The 18629-nt window shown below is 39.3% G+C and overlaps 1 protein-coding gene across 1 annotated transcript; it reads left to right on the top strand.

The window, feature by feature from the left end:
* Positions 1–432: 432 nt before the first annotated feature.
* On the top strand, positions 433–18048 carry PPIL6 (peptidylprolyl isomerase like 6). Its single transcript, XM_030556103.1, is given in 9 exon segments — positions 433–1374; positions 2879–2974; positions 5788–5976; positions 7751–7813; positions 7935–8082; positions 9518–9574; positions 15273–15281; positions 15284–15405; positions 17634–18048. Coding segments are annotated over 9 exon segments (876 nt in total). The 5' UTR covers positions 433–1290; the 3' UTR covers positions 17742–18048.
* Positions 18049–18629: the final 581 nt, after the last annotated feature.

Genomic DNA, 18629 nt, shown 5'->3' with positions numbered 1-18629 from the left:
CCTTATAGGGCATCTCTATCAAGCTGCTTTCTCCACCACCCCTCCACATAAACTCCTCAGGAGAAGTATCAGAGGAGTAGCCATGTTAGTCTGGATCTGTAAAAGCAGCAAAGAATCCTGTGGCACCTTATAGACTAACAGATGTTTTGGAGCATGAGCTTTCGTGGGTGAATGAATACCCACTTCGTGAGATGCATGTAGTGGAAATTTCCAGGGGCAGGTATATATATGCAGGCAAGCTAGAGGTCATGAGGTAGTTCAATCAGGGAGGATGAGGCCCTGTTCTAGCAGTTGAGGTGTGAAAACCAAGGGAGGAGAAACTGGTTTTGTAATTGGCAAGCCATTCACAGTCTTTGTTTAATCCTGAGCTGATGGCGTCCATCTTTTCCTGCTCTAAGTCCAGAGAGTGACTGCAGACTTCCATGCTGTAGCCTCCTTAAACCCTTGCATGCTGGTCTTACGCCAGCCCTGCCTGCTCCTGCACAGCTGGGCTCAATCCTCAGTCAGTGCTTGCCTCTCAAGCCTGTCTCTCCTCAGGTGTGGTTCAAAGGGAGTAAGAAATTTGATAGGCCACATCAACCCTTTCTAGGCCAGTGTGGGATGAACACACCATCACAGAAGCACTTAGATACTTAAGACAGGTAAATTTCCTTGTGTGACTTCTAAAAGAAGATTTGAATTTAACAGTCCAAAGAGTGAAAGGCGGGTGCACATATCTGTATAGCCACCTAACCTCCATAAGTCGGTCTATTTTAATTATGGGTAGAGGTTTTAGTGGGAGGTGTGTCTCTCAGGGGAAGAAAAAGTAAACATTCTATTGCTATTAATTTGTCTTTATTTACTTTTTCATTTTTTTTTGTCTGTTGTACTATTTTTTTTTTTTAATTTCATTTGCTGATTGACTATCCTAGCTGTCTATGTGTTGTGTACCCCAGTCACTTTGGCACATTTGAAAACTTCACCCAAGGAGACCACTATAGGATGCAGTTAAAGATCTAGCACTGTTAATAAAATGCCCAGTGAAAGTGGCACTCTCATAAACAATCCCTCTTCCCTGCACAGCACTAGGATATGTATAACGTATGTGCAGGCAGAGTTTCTATCAGCAAGACTTGTAGTACAACTTGAAGCTGCAGAGCACTAGTCCTGTGATTGGAGTTGCTATGGTGAGCAGAATTCTGTTTACACTTCCTCCTCCAGCTGACCCAGAGCAAGGCTGGGCAGCCAGCAGAGGAGCAGCAACCAAAGGAGGAAAAACCAGGAGACTGTGTGCAGTGGGGTGAGGGTGCCATGGGTCCCTTGCAATTGCAGCAGTTGGTGGTGGTTGGGCTTCTCAAGGAGCCTGTGTTCCACATGGCAAAGTGTACAGCAGAGGTAACTCCTCCCAGGCCATTGTTGCAGCAGAAGAAAGCAGACAGTTTGAAATCCTTCCTTTCTGTTTTTGCTTTCTATGGGCTATAGGGACAGGAGATTGCAAAAACAGTGGCTGGCATTATTGTTAAAATGAAATACAAGGCAAATTAGGAGACTCTGTGGTCCTAGATATTTTTAAGAAATTAAGATTTAAAATTCTGTATTTTGTTCTTTAGAGTTTATAATTTAATCTTATGTATGCATTTATAATTTTCCCTTCACATTGGTATCTACTTATTTGTTGTACAGTTTTTTGTTATCAAGCATGTGGTACTTAGGATCCTTCAATTGTTTGTTCTAAAGAATTGATTACATACTGTGATGCCACACGATTTTAAATATAATGAAACGACACCTGCCTTGCTCTGCAACCTTAGGCAAGTCACTTTTCTATGCGTTTCAATTTCCCCTACTGTAAAATGAGAGTAAAAATATCTACCTTGCAGGGCTGTTGGGAGATTGAGACCCAGGTTCTTGGTCATAGCCAAGCAGCGCACAGTTCATCTTAGGATGGGGTGTGCAAATGTGACCTTTTGTGAAACTAATTCTAAACAGACTGGCTGCTGAGCTTGTTCCACCTCTTTATTTAGAGCAGCCTAAATTTACCAGCTGCAGATACAGCTGGGGAGGGAAAGGTACACTCTGTCCATGTTCATTTTTCCGTGGCCACATACTCTAATGCGGGAACAGAGAGTGGGGGTTCCTACACTGGGATGATCCTCCAGTGCCCAGCTACCCTGGCTGTAGGCTATGATCTGTGTAAAGCACTGCAGGATCTAAGCCTTTAATTTGTTCTTGTTTGTAATACATGTTGAGATTCTTAGATGGAAGGTACTATAGAAATACAAATTATTATTGAGACATTGCAAAGCAGCCTGAATAAAGGTCTAGAAAATATACTCCTGGAAACAATTCTGCACCCCAGGAGATGAGCCTAAATGACCTAACGGGAACGTTCCATATCTGACTTCTACTGTACTGTTCATAAAATGATAGCAGTAACAAGAACTGGAATTCAGGAACTCCCAAGTTCTAATCCTCACTGTGTCTCTGACTCACTCTCTGGCTTTGGGACTGATCTTGCAAGATGCAACTCTCCATGAAGTCTAGAGAAACTGATGATGCTCAGAGAGAGCCAATGTCTTTGTGGCAGTTTCCCATCTGCTTATCCTCCCTCCCTAATTGAGGTAGTGTGAATATAACTAGTTAATGTTGGGAAAGCAGCAGTTTTTGCAAATGCTAAAAAACCTCTTAAGTTTAAAATACTAATTTAAAACAGTTTGTGTAGTCTTATGTAACTGTCCGAAGCTATGTTACATGTGTGAAAAAACTGCCATGAAATAATCAAACTAAAACATAGTGCCTGGATCCTAATCTGTTTGAATAAGAGAATACAAAATGTAATGGGAAAAATGTGTAAGTAAACTGCCTGTAAATAAATATTTCTTTTATTTTGAAAATCTAGGCTCTGAGGCTGAATTTTCCGAACAAGATTGCAGAACCTGTAGTGCTTCCTCTGTTAGAATTTGCATGGCATGAATATTTACAGGAGAAAAAAAAGGTGCCTTTTTCCCCCCTAAGTGAATTGCGCTTGAATTACCTAGATCTAGTTCTGATTTGTCAAGTGAATGCTATCTTCTATGCAGTAGATAAAGATAAAGGTGTTAGATACCTTCTCCAAGTTCTGTTCATGATACCATTTGGTTGGTGCAGAAACAAATAAAATAAACAGATATGATGTTTGGTTTGGGAAGAAAACTAAGGTAGGACTAGTCCAAAAGAGGAGGGCAATGGTCTGTCCTTTTCTCTGTGGAAATTTTTTATTTATTTTAAATATATTTGTAATGCTTGCAGAAGATACAGCGTTGGGAAGCATTAGAAAGCCAAGTCCTGTATATACAGCAGTTGTAGTAGCAAGGGCAAACTTCCCCAGGTTGGCCTGCCAATTTGCCTGGATCCTAGTCTGAGGAGACCACTTCTGGGTTGAACAGAATAAACCACCTTGCGCATCCATTTAGTTTTTGGCATCTCTGCTAAATCTGCCACTAAAAATTCAACTGTATTGGGTGGGGGTGTCTCTATCATAGAATTATAGAAATGTAGAACTGGGTGGCACCTCAAGTGGTCATCTAGTCCAGCCCCCTGTGTTCAGGCAGGCACAAGTAAACTTAAACTATTCCAGTATCTTTCCAGGTATCAAAATTTAGTCTGACTGGCTCCTCTTTGTTCCCCTTTTTAAAGAAAGGTACTGTGTTTGCCCTTCTCCAATCCTCTGGGACTTCACCTGTCCTCTGAGTTATCAAATAATTACTAACATTCCAAGATTGCTTCAGCTAGTTCCTTAAGAACCTTAGGTTGAATTTCATCAGGCCCTGCCGACTTGAATAAACCTAGCTGATCTAAATATTCTTTAACCTATTCTTTCCCTATTTTGTCTTGTGTTCCTTGCCCATTATTGTTTAATATTAATTATATTAGTCTTTAGTCACCATTTACCCTTTTAATGGAGATTGAAGCAAAATATGCTTTAAACATACCAGCCTTCTTGACATCAGTTCTTACCTCTCCTTCCCTGCTATATAGAGGACCCACGTTATTCTGAACTCTTTTTACCATTACCAATCTAGTCCCTCTTTGAACTGGAATTTTTACAACAGATAAGCAGTATTTTGAAGACTTTTAACTGAAATTAAGACTTCAGAGGTCTTATAGGCAACACTTATTACCATAGCGATGCTAATATGCTGTATATGGAAGCTTGGGGCCAAATTCAGCCTCAGCATTAGTGAGCAGCATTATAGTGAAGACAATTGAATTGTGCCTGCTTTCACCAGGACTGAATTTACCCTACATCCTTACCAGCTAGGTTTGTCCTTGCCCTCTAATACATTTCACTATCGCAATCTAATGAATCATGTTTAAAAAGTGAATGCTTAGGTATCTAGGCAATTTTTTTCTCTGTATTAATGTATCTTGAGTCTCCGGGTTATTCCTATAATTAAAGCTAATTCTGAAAGACAAGAAAGCCCCCATTAATATAATCTTTAATCTTTGTTATGTTAAATCCTAAAAAAAAAGAAAGAAAAAGAAAAATCTGACTTGCCTAATAGAGTCCTTACATATATCTACCATAAAGATGCTTGTTCCAATGGCCAACAAAAATGGCTCAATCATTACAGTTGCCAAAATTGCAACTAAGGTCAACAAACATAGGGGCAACCTCTATTCCAGTCTAATCTATTTAGAGTCTTAGATATGGTAGTGATGTGCGTGGTATAAGAGCCTTGGGTCCATTAAAATCAATACAAATTGCAGACATATATCCAAGAGCAGAATTGGCTCTTAATTTCTTGTTTTACGATTTTATCAGTTACATATGTTGCTATATTGCATCATTGTTCAGGTAGGCAAGCCCTTTGTCTCATTTGAATTAATGAACAGCAAGCCAGGACATGAATGTCCTGTGCACAAACTTGCCATGCAGACCCTGCCACCAGCATTTTTAATGCATAGTAGCAGTGCCCCTATGTCAAGTCAGTGCATGGCAAGCTGGTGCACTATAGATTCATTCCCTAGCTTGCTGCGTGCGAATTCACAAAGACAAGCCCACCCTAGGCCAAGTCTATGCTGAGTTTTCTTAGTATATCTAAATATATCTCCCATCATTGCTGTGGCACTGGAGCAGATAATGGGGAAGTATTAGAGTGGACCAGCTCCCAGTGTTTTTACTCCCTGTTGTCTAGAGTTGCTCTGTTTAAAAATTTCAGAAGTTGCTGAATACTAGTTCTGCCACCATTACTTGTACTGATGAAATTGCACAAGTGCTATAGCAATGGTGGGAAAAATCTCAAAAAAAATCAGTATAATTACAGCCCTCAAGACTCAACAATTACATATGAGTGTACTGAAATGTCGTTTAGAGCCCTTGCTTCCTTTGGGGAATCTTTGATTAACTATAGATAACTATAGAGGTTACACCTAGTTTGGTGAATGGGTTTTGCCAAAGCAAACCTCCAAGCTGACCCAAAAGTGGAACCAGAATAATTGTTTTTATGATCATTTTCTGTTATAGAAGGCTTTCCAGAATCCTGTTATAACTTTCAGACATTTATTCTTGATTACAGGAGAAGTTGAAAAATATAGTTGTATGATTCCTATGTTTTATTTTTCATGATGGTGTTCTTAGAGGGGATGGAGTTGGGGAAGAGAAAGCATAAACACCTAACAAGTAAAAATAGGGAGGAAAAAATCCATCTAACTAGGTATTTATATCGCATTCATCAGCATGGAATCTGAGTATGTGTTACTGACTGCTTCTATACTAAATCCAAAGTGTAATTCCTGCAGGTTTTCATATTTTCTTCTAAATTTCAGGAACTGAAAGGTGAAACCTGGGAGTATCCCTCCAGCGTGATGTGTTTTATTGATGGCCAATTGCTGGGAAGTGAACAAGAACTGCTCACGTGGGCTTATGACAAGTGGAACTACCAAGATTTTAAACCTGTGGCACTTTACCAAGCTATTACTGAGGATTTTTGCACCAAACATATGCAAAACAGCAAGGCAGGTTACACTGGTTTCTGAAAGGAAATTGTAGGGTCTGTTACCAGCTATATGCTATCTAACTGTAATTATTTGATGTGACTTATCAATGGGTTGCTTGTTTGCTTGCAATTTGGTGAATAGTGGGGTCTTGGAGCGGGGATAGGAGGGATTGATACTTTCTAGACATGACTTCATAGATCCATCCATATAAATTTGCAGTATGGTTGCCACTCAGTTTTTGACTTCTTGATTTGCACTCAGTGTCTAAGACCATAGACTTACAATGAAGTTCATGCCGCTATCATACCAAAGGACTTCTGGTGAAATACACTGACTAGTGATCTTGAGCAGAAGACTAATCAGAGTGCTCCCTGCCCTACCTCATGCTTACTGGGCAAAATGGCAAACCCAACAAGAAATGAAAGGAGACAACTGCACTGTAGTGTCTAGTTCCTCTCCTCCCTCCCACCACCACATGGAAGATGGTGAAATAATCACTCGAATCCCACCAGAGTTATGGAAAAGAAGAGTTGTTTCCATACCCAAGGAAAGGAGATGGGAGATTTTGTTTCTCCTAGCAGCCAAGAGGGGAGGGAAATTGTGGAGAGCCACCTCCTACTAGCAGTGAGGAGGAAGAGGAAGGAGAGAATGTCCCCTCTCAGCAGCCAGGGAAATGCCAAAGAAAGGAATGCTCTTGTGAAATTTCAGCTAGGACCAAAATCAGAAGTGCTGTGAATCTCATGAGTAAACCTATTCTCTTGAGATTTCCAGACAAGTTTTGTAGACTCAGAATATGTCTACACTGCAGCTAGGAGCAAGCTTCACACTCTGGGTAGACAGACTTATCCTAGCAGGGCTTAAGCTAGCAGGCTAAAAGTAGGAGTATGGATGTTGCAGCTCAGGCTGGTGCTTGAGCTCTCAAGTCCACACAACTCCAGCCTGAGATGCCTGAGTGCCCAGACTTCTATTTTTAGTGAACTAATTCAAGCCCCACTAGTGTGAGTCTGTCTGCCTGAGCTGGGAGGCTTGCTTCTAGCTGCTGTGTAGACATACCCTCCAGGGGTGAAATCCTGGCTCCATCAAAGTCATTGGCAAAAACTGACTTCAGCGGGGCCATGGTTTCTCCCAGGATGTCCAGATAAGCTTCAGATAAGCAGCTGAACTTTTTGATGCTTTTCCAAACACTATTATATTTGATGAATGGGTTAATTCTTGTGAATGTTTCTGGAAAATCTAATTTAGTTGTAATAGAATTTTTTAAAAAGTCTTTCCTATCAGAGATCAGTTTATCCTATATATAAAAAAAAAAAAGCTGAATTATTAAGTTTGCTTCTTGCCGACTGGAGTTTAATTATTTACCTCCTTATATCTGACCAGTGATCTGCCATCTAGCAAAATTAGTCCATTTGGTATAGCAGTCAGCGTTACTATGGATTAATTGGTTGTGATCTTACATGGGCTTCAGTGAACCTGCACCTGCTTACACCAGTGATGAAATGGGCCCAGCCTGATGTCTACTAGTGCAATATAATGGTGTTTTTTGTCCAAGAATGACCTGAAACTTACTGAATGTTTTGTTTCAACAAAATACTAGATTATATAGCTAATATTTTATTATTTCTAAAAGCTGTTTTGATACCTAATTATGGGTCCATTTTAGATGTTCATTATAAAAAGAAACCTGAGAACATTTTACTGAGCAGCTAAACTGTCTCTTTCATCATAATAGTAAACACTTAGAAGATATTTGACTTTTTTTTTTAAACTGGATTTTTTTCCCTGATTTAAACAGCATATGTTTGTGTACTTGGACATAGCTATTCAGGAGCAGCCCACAGGCACGTTGTTATTTGAGGTAAGATACAAAAGAAAAGAGCAAACATGAGGCCTTGTCATGCAGCCCTTATCTCAAGAGAAAGGGCTGCAGGATCTGACCTTTTGACGTTATTTACAAACTTATTCCCTTCATTTTGCAGCTCTATTCTGATATGTGCCCCAAAACCTGTGCGAATTTTCGTTCTTTGTGTACAGGAGAAGCAGGGACCTCTCGCAGTGGTATGGAGCTTACTTATAAAGAATCAGTTTTTCATCGATTAGTAAAAAATGGCTGGATACAAGGAGGAGGTGGGTTTAAAAACATCTTCTATAAATCTGGTGTAACTCAGATTTTGGATAGAATAATCAGCATGAAAAGTAGATTTTGTCCAATAAAATAAACCTGAACTTAGAGATGTAACCAGTTTGTGATGGACAAGGTTTTAACTGAGGTGTATATACCACAAAAAGCAGTGTCTTCTCTCTTGGTGATCTTGTTCCCTAATTATCGGCAAAACATGGATAAGGAATCAATAGTCCGTGTTATTTTTTTTAATTAGCCAAAAGTTTTTAACAAGTCTCTTTGGCAAGAAATTAGGAAATTAGCTGGAAACATTTAAACACTGAGAAAATCCATAAGAAAAGTCCTATGTGTTTTGTATAGGTGTTACTTTACAGGAGTATTTAACCATTCATAGATATCTAAAGGTTTTGGTGACATGGAGCATGTTTGAACATTGGGGTTGTGCATGAAAAGTGTCGTTATGAATCTAGGAAATAGCTTAGTAAATGATGAGTAATCCAAGAAAACAGAGCATTTCAGTAAAAGTACGCATAGGTGTGTTTTGAAGAGATTTCCTTCATTTCTTCCTCTCAACTTCTCTTCTCTTCCTTCTCCAAACATTGTTTACTTAATACCGTTTTAAGATCAGATTTCCAAGATGTCCTTTTTGCTTTCCCAAAATAAGTCATTTAATAGAAATACATATGAGGTCCAGAAGGGCAATTTAAAATAATTGGTTTACCTTCAGATGAGGGTTTCCTTTTACCTGACTGGCATATACAAAGAGTTTAAATAAACTAACACAAACTGTTTGTTTTTTTGTTTTTCAAACTCTTTTCAATGTTTCCTGTACTTGTCAGCTTTGTCTAATGGCTGGGAGTTTACTAAAGGCTTGCTGGGCTGACTTGCTATATTATCAGATCCTTATTTTCATCATCCCTTGTTCTAAGCATAGGTAATTATTTATGGATACAGGGCGTATTCACTGTGGCACATTTTCATATACTAAAATACACTCTTGAAGTATGTTACTAAACATTGGAAACTAGGTACGCAGGTACTTGTATTAGCATAGCAGCAAGAAGGGGTGTGTGTGTGTGTGTGTGTGTGTGTGTGTGTGTATGTATATATATATATATATATATAAATATGTTTCTTATTGTATATATGGAGTAGTTATTTCTGGAGACACCACCTCCTGGAGTGAGAGATTAATTCATTCTGCAATTACAGTAAGGCCCCAATCCTGCAGTTGATAGCATGCAGGCAGACTCTTGCACTTGTATAGAGACTACTGAATTAAAACCAGACTCCAAACAGGTGCAGCAATCCACCTGCATATTGTCAGTTGCATGATTGGGACCCATGTCCTTCACCTCTGTTGAAACTGTCCAATGAAAGTGCCAATTAATGCCAGTGGTGAACATTTGTATTCTGTCACTTTTGTCTAATCACATACAGACATAGCAGCTGGAAGAGGAGACGGTGGTGAGTCAATTTATGGACCCACTTTTGAAGGTATAGTTAAATTTCCTTATGTTACCATGCATAAGCCAAACTTCAGGTAAATAACTGGATTTTCACTGAAGTGTTCTCAGGTTTAGTTTTTTTTTTCTTTCATTTTTATCACTTACATCTCAACAGTGGTTTCAGACTTTCTCGTATCAGTCAGGATTATTCTCTATTTGTTGTTAACATAGTTCTCCTGGCAAACTGGTTTAGTGGGTTGATTTTCTGACTGGTAATCCTGGCTCTGACACTGACTCACTATATGATTTTTCAGCTTCACCTGTCTGTGTCCTTTTTCTCCAATTGTAAAATAAGGATAATACTTAACAACCTACCTGACAGGAAAGTTACGAACATTCATGCTTGTAAAAGGGCTTTGAAAATTTGAAGCACTATAATGGGTAAATGCAAGTATGGGTTCTGTGCTTCCACTAATACAACACATTCATTTGTGATGATTCTCAGGATGGCCAGGACTCTGAAAAACCTTGTTACCCCCTTGCCTCCAGCAGTAGAAAGACTTCCTGGTGATTAACTGCATGTCAGCTCCTTGACATAATCAGCCTGTTAGCCACCCAAACAATCTTCTCAGGGCTCTGCCTGCCCTTACTTTCCCTGACAGCTGTAACCAATAAATACACCCCAGTCCCCAAGTCCTCTGAAGCATTTCTCTCTAGTGTTCAGCCTCTTATTGACTGAACACTAACAGTAATACTGTGCCTGCTGTCCCCAAGGGAACACTATATACCAGCTTCCACAATTCAACTCAGGATCAGCTCTTTGTGCAGTACCACAGCACTAAGATATGTTTATAGTGAAAACAATCATAAATGTATTATCGAAGACCAAGATATAAGAGATAGTGATTAAGAATGATGGATATAGAAGGATTACATATAAAACAAAATAAGTATACGCTTTTTAGAGACTAAACTTAACAGGCTTTCTAAAGCAGTCTTATCTCACCCAAAGGGTTTTTCAGCATTTCCTACCAAGGCTGGTTGAGATCCCATTTTTATCAATTTAAATGCACTGTCAGTTTACTTCCAAGGTGCAGGATAAAGGGGTTTCTCCTTGACTTCTGCTTATATCCCAAAGTTCTTGGTCTGTCCTCAGTGATAATAGAACCCCTGTCTCTTGTTTTTTCTATTGATTTCATATCCTCCTGTTGACTTTCTATGTAATGACTCCCCACTGTTATTTACAATGCTACTTTAACTGCAGACCAACAGAGACAGGTGAATGAACATTCTTTGTCTGGCAGAAACCTGTTTGTCTACTCTCCCTTAATACAGACTTTAGGAACATATTTTTAGTATACATACGTAACTTTTTAAATAGTATGTACATACATTTGATGACAATATTCATAAGGAGTGGGGCACTGGCTTTCATTTAAGACCTCACATGATTTTCTTCATGGATAAATATTATGAAAGAGGTGTGCTACGTATAGCGAGTTTGTCAAGCCTGCTAGGAGTTGCTGTTACAGAGGAGCAAAACCTTTGCCAGCTGGCATCAACGGGCCTCTGTGTCACATCATTACACTGGGATGGTTTAAATATGCTGAAATTAATGGAAGTTACTTTTTCACTCTGAGAACTAGAATCAGGCAGGTTTAGAGTTTTAGGACCAGATTTTGATCTCATTTATACAGCATTGTTACTTCACTGACTTTATGGAGTTACCCCTGATTTACACCAGAGTGAGAACAGAGCCAGACCCTTAGTCTCACAACTCTAACTGTGAGAATCTAGAATTACCGAACAGGAGCTACATATCATAACATCAAACCAAAGGTGCAAACCCCTATAATCATAAAGAGTAATAAAAGAATAATATAATTCTCAATGGCAGAGCAATATTTAAGAACAACTCCTCAAATAAAGAGTCAAAGCAGCAAGTTAAAGGGGAGAGGATCTGTTTGTTTTATGACAGTTAAAGCCAGCTGGGAACTAGTTTATATTCTCTTACATAAAGCATCTTTACTGCCAGTGTTGCAAACTGTCACATTTCAGCAAACTTGCCATCAGCCAACGGTTCAGAACTGCCACATGTAACTGCATGCAGTGTTGTAGCCATGTTGGTCCCAGGATATTGGAGAGACAAGGTGGGTGAGGTAATAGCTTTTATTAGACAAACTTCTGTTAGTGAGAAAGACAAGCTTTCGAGCCACACAACGCTGTTCTTGAAGTCAGTCCAATAAAAGATTATCTCACGCACAAACTGTAACTGCAGTCTTTATTTTCAAAGACAGTTACATTTTCAGTGACAATAAGAAGTGATTCGCACCTTGAGACTGCAGGACTAAGCAAAAGGGCCGAAGTTTGCATTTAAATTATATCCAGGTAATTGGACTGTTTTAGGAACATATGAATTATTGCCACGGTGCTGCCTTGCAGGAAAGTTTACAGGAACATTGAAAATTAAACAAGTGATTCCTACAAAGCCTACAAACTTTTCTCAGAGTCCCTGTCACTTTCCCTCAGGCAGCACTGCACGTGGCCTACCAAAGATTGGGCAAGAGAAAGTCGGAGAATGGCCTGTTCTGCCTCCAACATCACATGCACCTAGAGCAGTGTGAAGCACAAATCCTCAAACACAGGATTCTCATCAAGAAAGTGACCTGTTTCCTGGGGAAACCATCAATCAAGTCTATAAGCTAAATTAATGGAAACCAAAACATTTTAATAACGTGCTAGAAATCTTCACCCGATTCCTCTTCTCCACCTCCGCTGCATAGATAGCTAATACAGACTGTACTGGGACACTTCCAGCTGTGCATCTGCTATTCTTTATATGTTCTCTTTCAATGCCCCTGCTCCAGAGCTGTTCTGGAAACTGGGCTTTCCTGCTGGCAGGAACAATCTGGGCAATCCTAAAACACAGCAGTGTGCACTAGGCAGCCCCATGTGGGAGAACGTGCCTGAGGCACAACCTCTGCTATTGCTCCTCCGGGACTGATGTAGCCCCACACCGCTCTGTGCAGGACTGTGGTATAAATGCTACAATCTAGTCCTTAATATTTTATAGTGCTTTACATATACTATATGCCATTCCAATGTTAATCCTCACATCTGTGTGAGGTAAGTAGTGTATTGTCCATTTTACAGGTAGGGAAAACTAAGAGGAAAAATGACTAGCCCAAGGCCACACAGCAAGACACTGGCAGAATCAGGATTAGACTTAGGAGATATAGTGACTTGCAACTCTGTTTGTTCTTCCAGACAAACCCAGTACTTGTCATTTGTTATCTTGGAGGGAAGCTTGTCTTTTATCACTCTTGTAACTCTATTTGAGGTGGCAGTAGATATTATAGGATTAGGAAAGTAATTTAATTTTAAAATAGACTTAATTTGAGTTCTGTCAACCTTATAATTGTCCATAAAAGGAATTTTATTACCCTCTTACACCACAAATACCGATTCTTCGAAAGAGAAGATTGTCCATATTGAACCCTCTTTTAAAATTAAAAGATAATCATTTTTTTCAGTCCTTTATAAAGGTGCTCACTCAGATATGAAATTTTAATGTGATGATTATATGGTTTTCCTACTGTTTTCCACTAAACTATTTACATAGATATTTTTGCTGTCTGAGAATAGTGACATGTCACTCACAGATGCTAAGATTCTATGAATGTCCACAGTTGACAAACATCCATTCACTGCAATATTCTGTGAAATGACTGGGATGTTTCTACATTTCCCTGAAAGTAGCGCAAAGTACTGAGGTAATTACAGAGAACCACTTGGACTGAAGTGTCGTTTTCTAAAACAAGGAAGCCTAATCCAAAATTAGACTGCTGAAGTAATTACTGCAATTCACAAGCAGCAGCATAGGAGCAACTGCTTCATTTGGAATTTAATTGCTATTTTTAATAATTAGTTTGAGAGAACAGTCCTCAAATAGAATAAGAATAACAAAACATGGAAGAATAATAAAATCCCTGCTCATATCTTCAGCCCAAATTTCCATCATTCCGTTGGAGTTTGTGAAGAGCTCTCCTTGGGTTCTTGCTTATACAATATGACACATCAGCCTAAGAAGCAAAGGGGCTTAGAGATGTTTCAGCTTGCAGATCTGTATCAATTCCTCCACCATCCCCATCCCCCAGGCATATCTCACATTCCTGCTGTGACCTCCTGTCCACCAGCATTCATTCTCGGAGGCTTTCCACTCTTTCTTTCCCTCCCTGGCCTCCCTCTCCTCAGCTGACTCATGTTCATCAACAACTTTTTTCTCTTCTGCACCCTGTTCCTTGGGCTCTCCCACCTCCAGAATGTGTCTTACGCTTTGCATCCATTACTCTTCTGCACCATGGAATGCTTCTGGAGAAAATCCAGGGATCGCTCAGACTTCTTCAATTAAAAATCTGTTCTTTGTGCTATGAGTGTACTTGCTAAACAACTCTCCATCTTCTCCATGATAGCCTGTCATCCTTCCAAAATCCTGCTGCAAATACCTAAATTACCTGCCATTCCAGCCATGTTCTACCCCTCAAGTAATCCCCTCACCCTTCACAACAGTCCTAAGCAACTTGTCCTGGCCTTCAGGTCCCTTATAAGCTCCTGCCTACCTTCCTACTCTTTTTAGCTCTTCTCCCGATTCCTACTGTAACTCCTTTGACTAAAGTTTGCTTTTTATTTGCTCCTCTTAACTCTCCATATGCAGCAAACAGCACTGAGCGAATCTTATAAATAAACATGCCAGTTACTGTAAGCTGTTCTGATAAAATAGCTTTTCTTTTATGTGATTTAGTTAATTGTGTTTAAGCATGGCATTGTGTAATGTGTACTTTGGTGAGAAAAGTAAGCTCTGTGGTGACAATGGCTGCATTGGATTTTTGGATTTTCTCTAATCGCTGCACATAACACTGAGCAAAGGTGGAAAGAAAATTGTAGCCCGGGATCTTTCTTTTCATCCTCACCCCTGTCTAATGCCAAGGGAAGAAACTGCAATAAATCCAGTGTCACCACTGCTAACTCTCTCCGTTTTTATCCAATCCCATAGCCCCAGCTGGCCTTTAATCATAGTGCCCAGAACAGTGACAGAACTTAGTGCTCCCTAAAAATAGCAACTGGAGGTTAATATAGAGGGTTAGAATGAGAGTCTAGGAGTCAACAGTTGTGGGTTCTACTTTTGGTCTGCTGTTGACTTACCATCTGACTTGGGACAAGTCATTATGGCACAGAACTATGGGCACTTAGCACCACTGAAAATCAGGCCATTCACTTCTAAGTGCCTCAGTTTCCTCATCCATAAATAGGAATAAGGCTAACTAGCCTATACATTGTTGTTTCTCAGTGCTCTGAGATCCTCAAAATAAAAGATGCTATAGCAGAGTTGTCATAATATTAAAAAAGTGTGCAGCATGTTAGCAACTACATTTGAATATTTGTCACTAAGGTTTTTCCCAGGAGGATACCCCAAAATTATTTCTTAACCTCTTTCTAGAAAGCAGAATCCAGTGATCCAGAGGCAAAGGAAGCTGTAATCCCTTCATGTTCTATTCAGTAGCTTGGGGCAAGTTGAAGGAGACCTGCTGAAAGGCTCCCAATGTACAGTATATAATAAGAATTGGGGAGAGGGAGAAGGAAGAAATGGGTTGTAGAAGAGGAGGGGCTGTAGGAGTTGCAACAGTGGAGTAAAAGTGGAAGGACGCAAAACTAAATCTATGATCATTTATTACTGTAAACTTTTCTAGATGAAAACTTTCCATTCCTCACAACAAAAGAGGGATTCTTGGGATGGCCAACAAGGGACGTCACAGCAATGGTTCACAGTTTTACATCACACTACAGCCAGCTCCCTATATGGATAAAAATATGTGGCTTTGGGTATGTATACTACAGAGACATAATTTTAAAATGTTTTTTAAAAAATACTCGTAGTTATCTAAGACACCAGTGCCTAAGATTGAGATTCTGTGCTGCATCTCGGAGAGGCACAGCACAGAACTCGCAGCTCAGGGGCAGAGGGCTTAAGCCACTTTTACACCCTACCTCTCTGAAGCTACACCAGGGACTAGAGAGGCTCCTGGCAAAACATAAGGCAGGTCTGGGGCCCTGTGTATATCCAGGTCTATACAGTAGACTTTTGCTATCATAGCTGTGGTGTTCAGAGGTGTGATGAGGTGTTATTGCTGACTGGCATAGATGAGCCAGCAAAAATCCCTAATGTAGACAATTATACCTGCAAAACTGCACTCAACTGCTATAGTGTATTTCACTCAGGCAGGCTATAATAAGCTATACTGGAAAAAGCATAGTTTTGCCAGTGTAAGGTACATCCACACTAAAAGCACTTTGTCAGGACAGCATACTAGCACAGTTCTATGGACAAAGTGCTCCTAATGTAGACCTGGCCTAAGAAAAAACAGCCTCCTAGAGATTGCAAATATGTCCTGAGAAATCAGCCTAGAGCTGCCTCTGCACTGCTTGCGCCAGGGGAATCCTTCCCCAGCCAGAGCCAGGAGTGAAATCCTGGTCCCATTGAAGACAATGACAAAACTCCCAATGACTTCAGTGGAGGCAGGATTTCACCCTGGGGCTTTTCAGATCCTTTTACCAAACTAGTGGTTCCTAGCATAAAGGGACTGGGAGTGTGGAGGGGCATGAGACTCTCATGCCAGGGTGATTATTGTCCAATGCACCATAGAGGAGTACAGCATTTCAAAAGCAAAAAAAAAAAAGGCATACCAATACAACATGCAAAAAACAAACTTAAAATAAGTTCTAACTGGATGTGTTTAAATCAGTGGCATCTGACTTTAATTCTACACTATACACTGGAGTCTCTTGTTATCTTACTAGGAACTCCCTGCTTTAAAAGCACAGGAAATTTCCAGCACTGCTCTTAAAACATTGCCCAATGTATAAACATACTAGGAGCTTACTTTAGCAAGAGCTAAGAGTGGCCACAAAAAGGGCAGTTCAATACTATATGGAGTTATAGTGCTATAAATTGGCACACCACTCCTTACACCTTGGCCTTCCACAGGTATGCAACAGCATTCTGCAATAGCAATAGAAACTTTTACATTAAAATAGCTACTGCACATCTCATTGGCCTGTCCTGGACACAAGTTCCATATCAGTGATCCATTCACAACCTTCTAACATATCCCCCCCACCAATGCCTGTGCTAAAGATAAGGTGCAGAGTTCTCTACATGAACTGCTAGCAAACCCATGTGTACACAGCTTAATACAGAGTTTTATAAGATTGAGCCCTACACATTGCAGCTCAGGACAGTTTACAATTCTAAATTGTTGTATTGGTTTCATGATTCAGATTAAGAAGAAAATTGATCTAAGACTTCAAAAAGATGTGTATGTGAGAGAGAGAGAGAGAAGAGATCAAACCATTTTAATTAAATGCAGAACAATTTCTGACAATATTCCTCTTGACCTTTTTCTTCTTGAAAGGGAAGAAGAGTATTAGATATCATGGACACTTACAGCCACAAAATTCTGGAAAGGTGTCTACATGCTGCAATGTTTATTGCTTTGAATAATTACTGCTACAGATACCTCAAAGTGTAGCATTTTTCTATCTCCTAAAATGCTAAATATTGTGATATTTTCAGAGCAAACAGCTGGAATGTTAGTCTGCTGTGAAGAACAATCCTATAAAGAAAAGAACATACAAGACATGAACCCTTTATTTTAAGAGACAGCCATATTGAGAACACTATAGTTATGTAATTATAGCCTAACAGAAGGATTTCAGGGTTTCTAACTGACTTGCTCTGACCACTGACAGGCACTGAAGGTAGATAACACAGTTGTGTTCACTACTAAATTAGTGTTTCCTGATCTTCAAATTGTTATTGGTGTATTTTCCTGATCCTCTACCCGTATGTATCATCTATAGATATGTATGTTCCTACATTTTTGTTAAATCATGCACATTTAACATAACTTGTGTTGGAAAACGAATACCATGGAACTCAAATGGTCAAATAGATTACTACAACTGTAGAGCTTTATGGTAGTGATCATATAGTTATTCATAATTTCACTGACTTTTTATGTATATATAATTTCCACCTTTACTTTAGACAGCTGATTGAAGGAACAGAAGTTCTTCAGAAACTAGAAGATGTTTCTACGTACAATGAAAGGCCTGTAGTAGAATGTAAAATTATTAACTGCGGTGTTTTTGTGCCTTGATTACAGCCAATTTCCATTCCTACTGTAATGTGTAAAAATGCATGTTTCTGACCAGCCTTTTATAGATTTTGTAGGCTTTTTAAATCTAAAATAGCATTTTTATACATCTAAACTTTAGCTTGATATTTTTTCTAGTCTAACCATGTTCATGGCTTGTTCACATACATTCTTACATGAATATACTAATGGGCTTGGGAATTTAACTTCATGCCATTATATAGCTATACAAATTATTGTATAAATATGGATGTCCAACGAGAGATTACATTACTGTAGGCTGCACTATAAATAATCCTATTAAGTAGAACACCAATTAGCACTAATTCATAAATGAATTTGCTATTGATTGCGTCCACTCATCACAATCAGTTATTTACCTTTGGCCCTATTCTGCCATTCTTGAGTCACATTTAAGTCATACCTTACGCCACTGGTAGTAATATTAAAATCAGTGCATGTGGGGTAAGGTACAGCTCAACACAAGGTTGGTACCGGGCGGTCTCTGAATATCAGAGATCTGATCTCACTTACATCAGTTTAAACCAAGAGTTACCACTGAAGTCAATGGAGCTACACCAGAGTAAAACCAGTGTACATAACATTAGACCAAGGCCCTAGACCTATATTTAATTCTTTTGTTTACCAATTGTATCAAATTATTAAGATATTTGGACCCAACTGAACCCATTAAAATGCTAAAATTACTCCAAAACAGGAAATTATAAACTATACTCTATTATCCAAGATATCCATGAGATTTTGCAAAGTGAATTGCAATGAGTAGATGTGGTTTCAGTGAGTGTGGAAGTTCCACATAAAGAAGTCAGTGTTTATCTAAATGCTGTAAAAACACCTTTATTTGTGACTCAGGAGACTAAACACACAACT

This window comes from Gopherus evgoodei, chromosome 3 (genome assembly GCF_007399415.2).
Source record: "Gopherus evgoodei ecotype Sinaloan lineage chromosome 3, rGopEvg1_v1.p, whole genome shotgun sequence".
NCBI lineage: Eukaryota > Metazoa > Chordata > Testudines > Testudinidae > Gopherus > Gopherus evgoodei.
The sequence above is the reverse complement of the archived record's forward strand: the minus strand, read 5'-3'. Positions and strand labels throughout refer to the sequence as shown.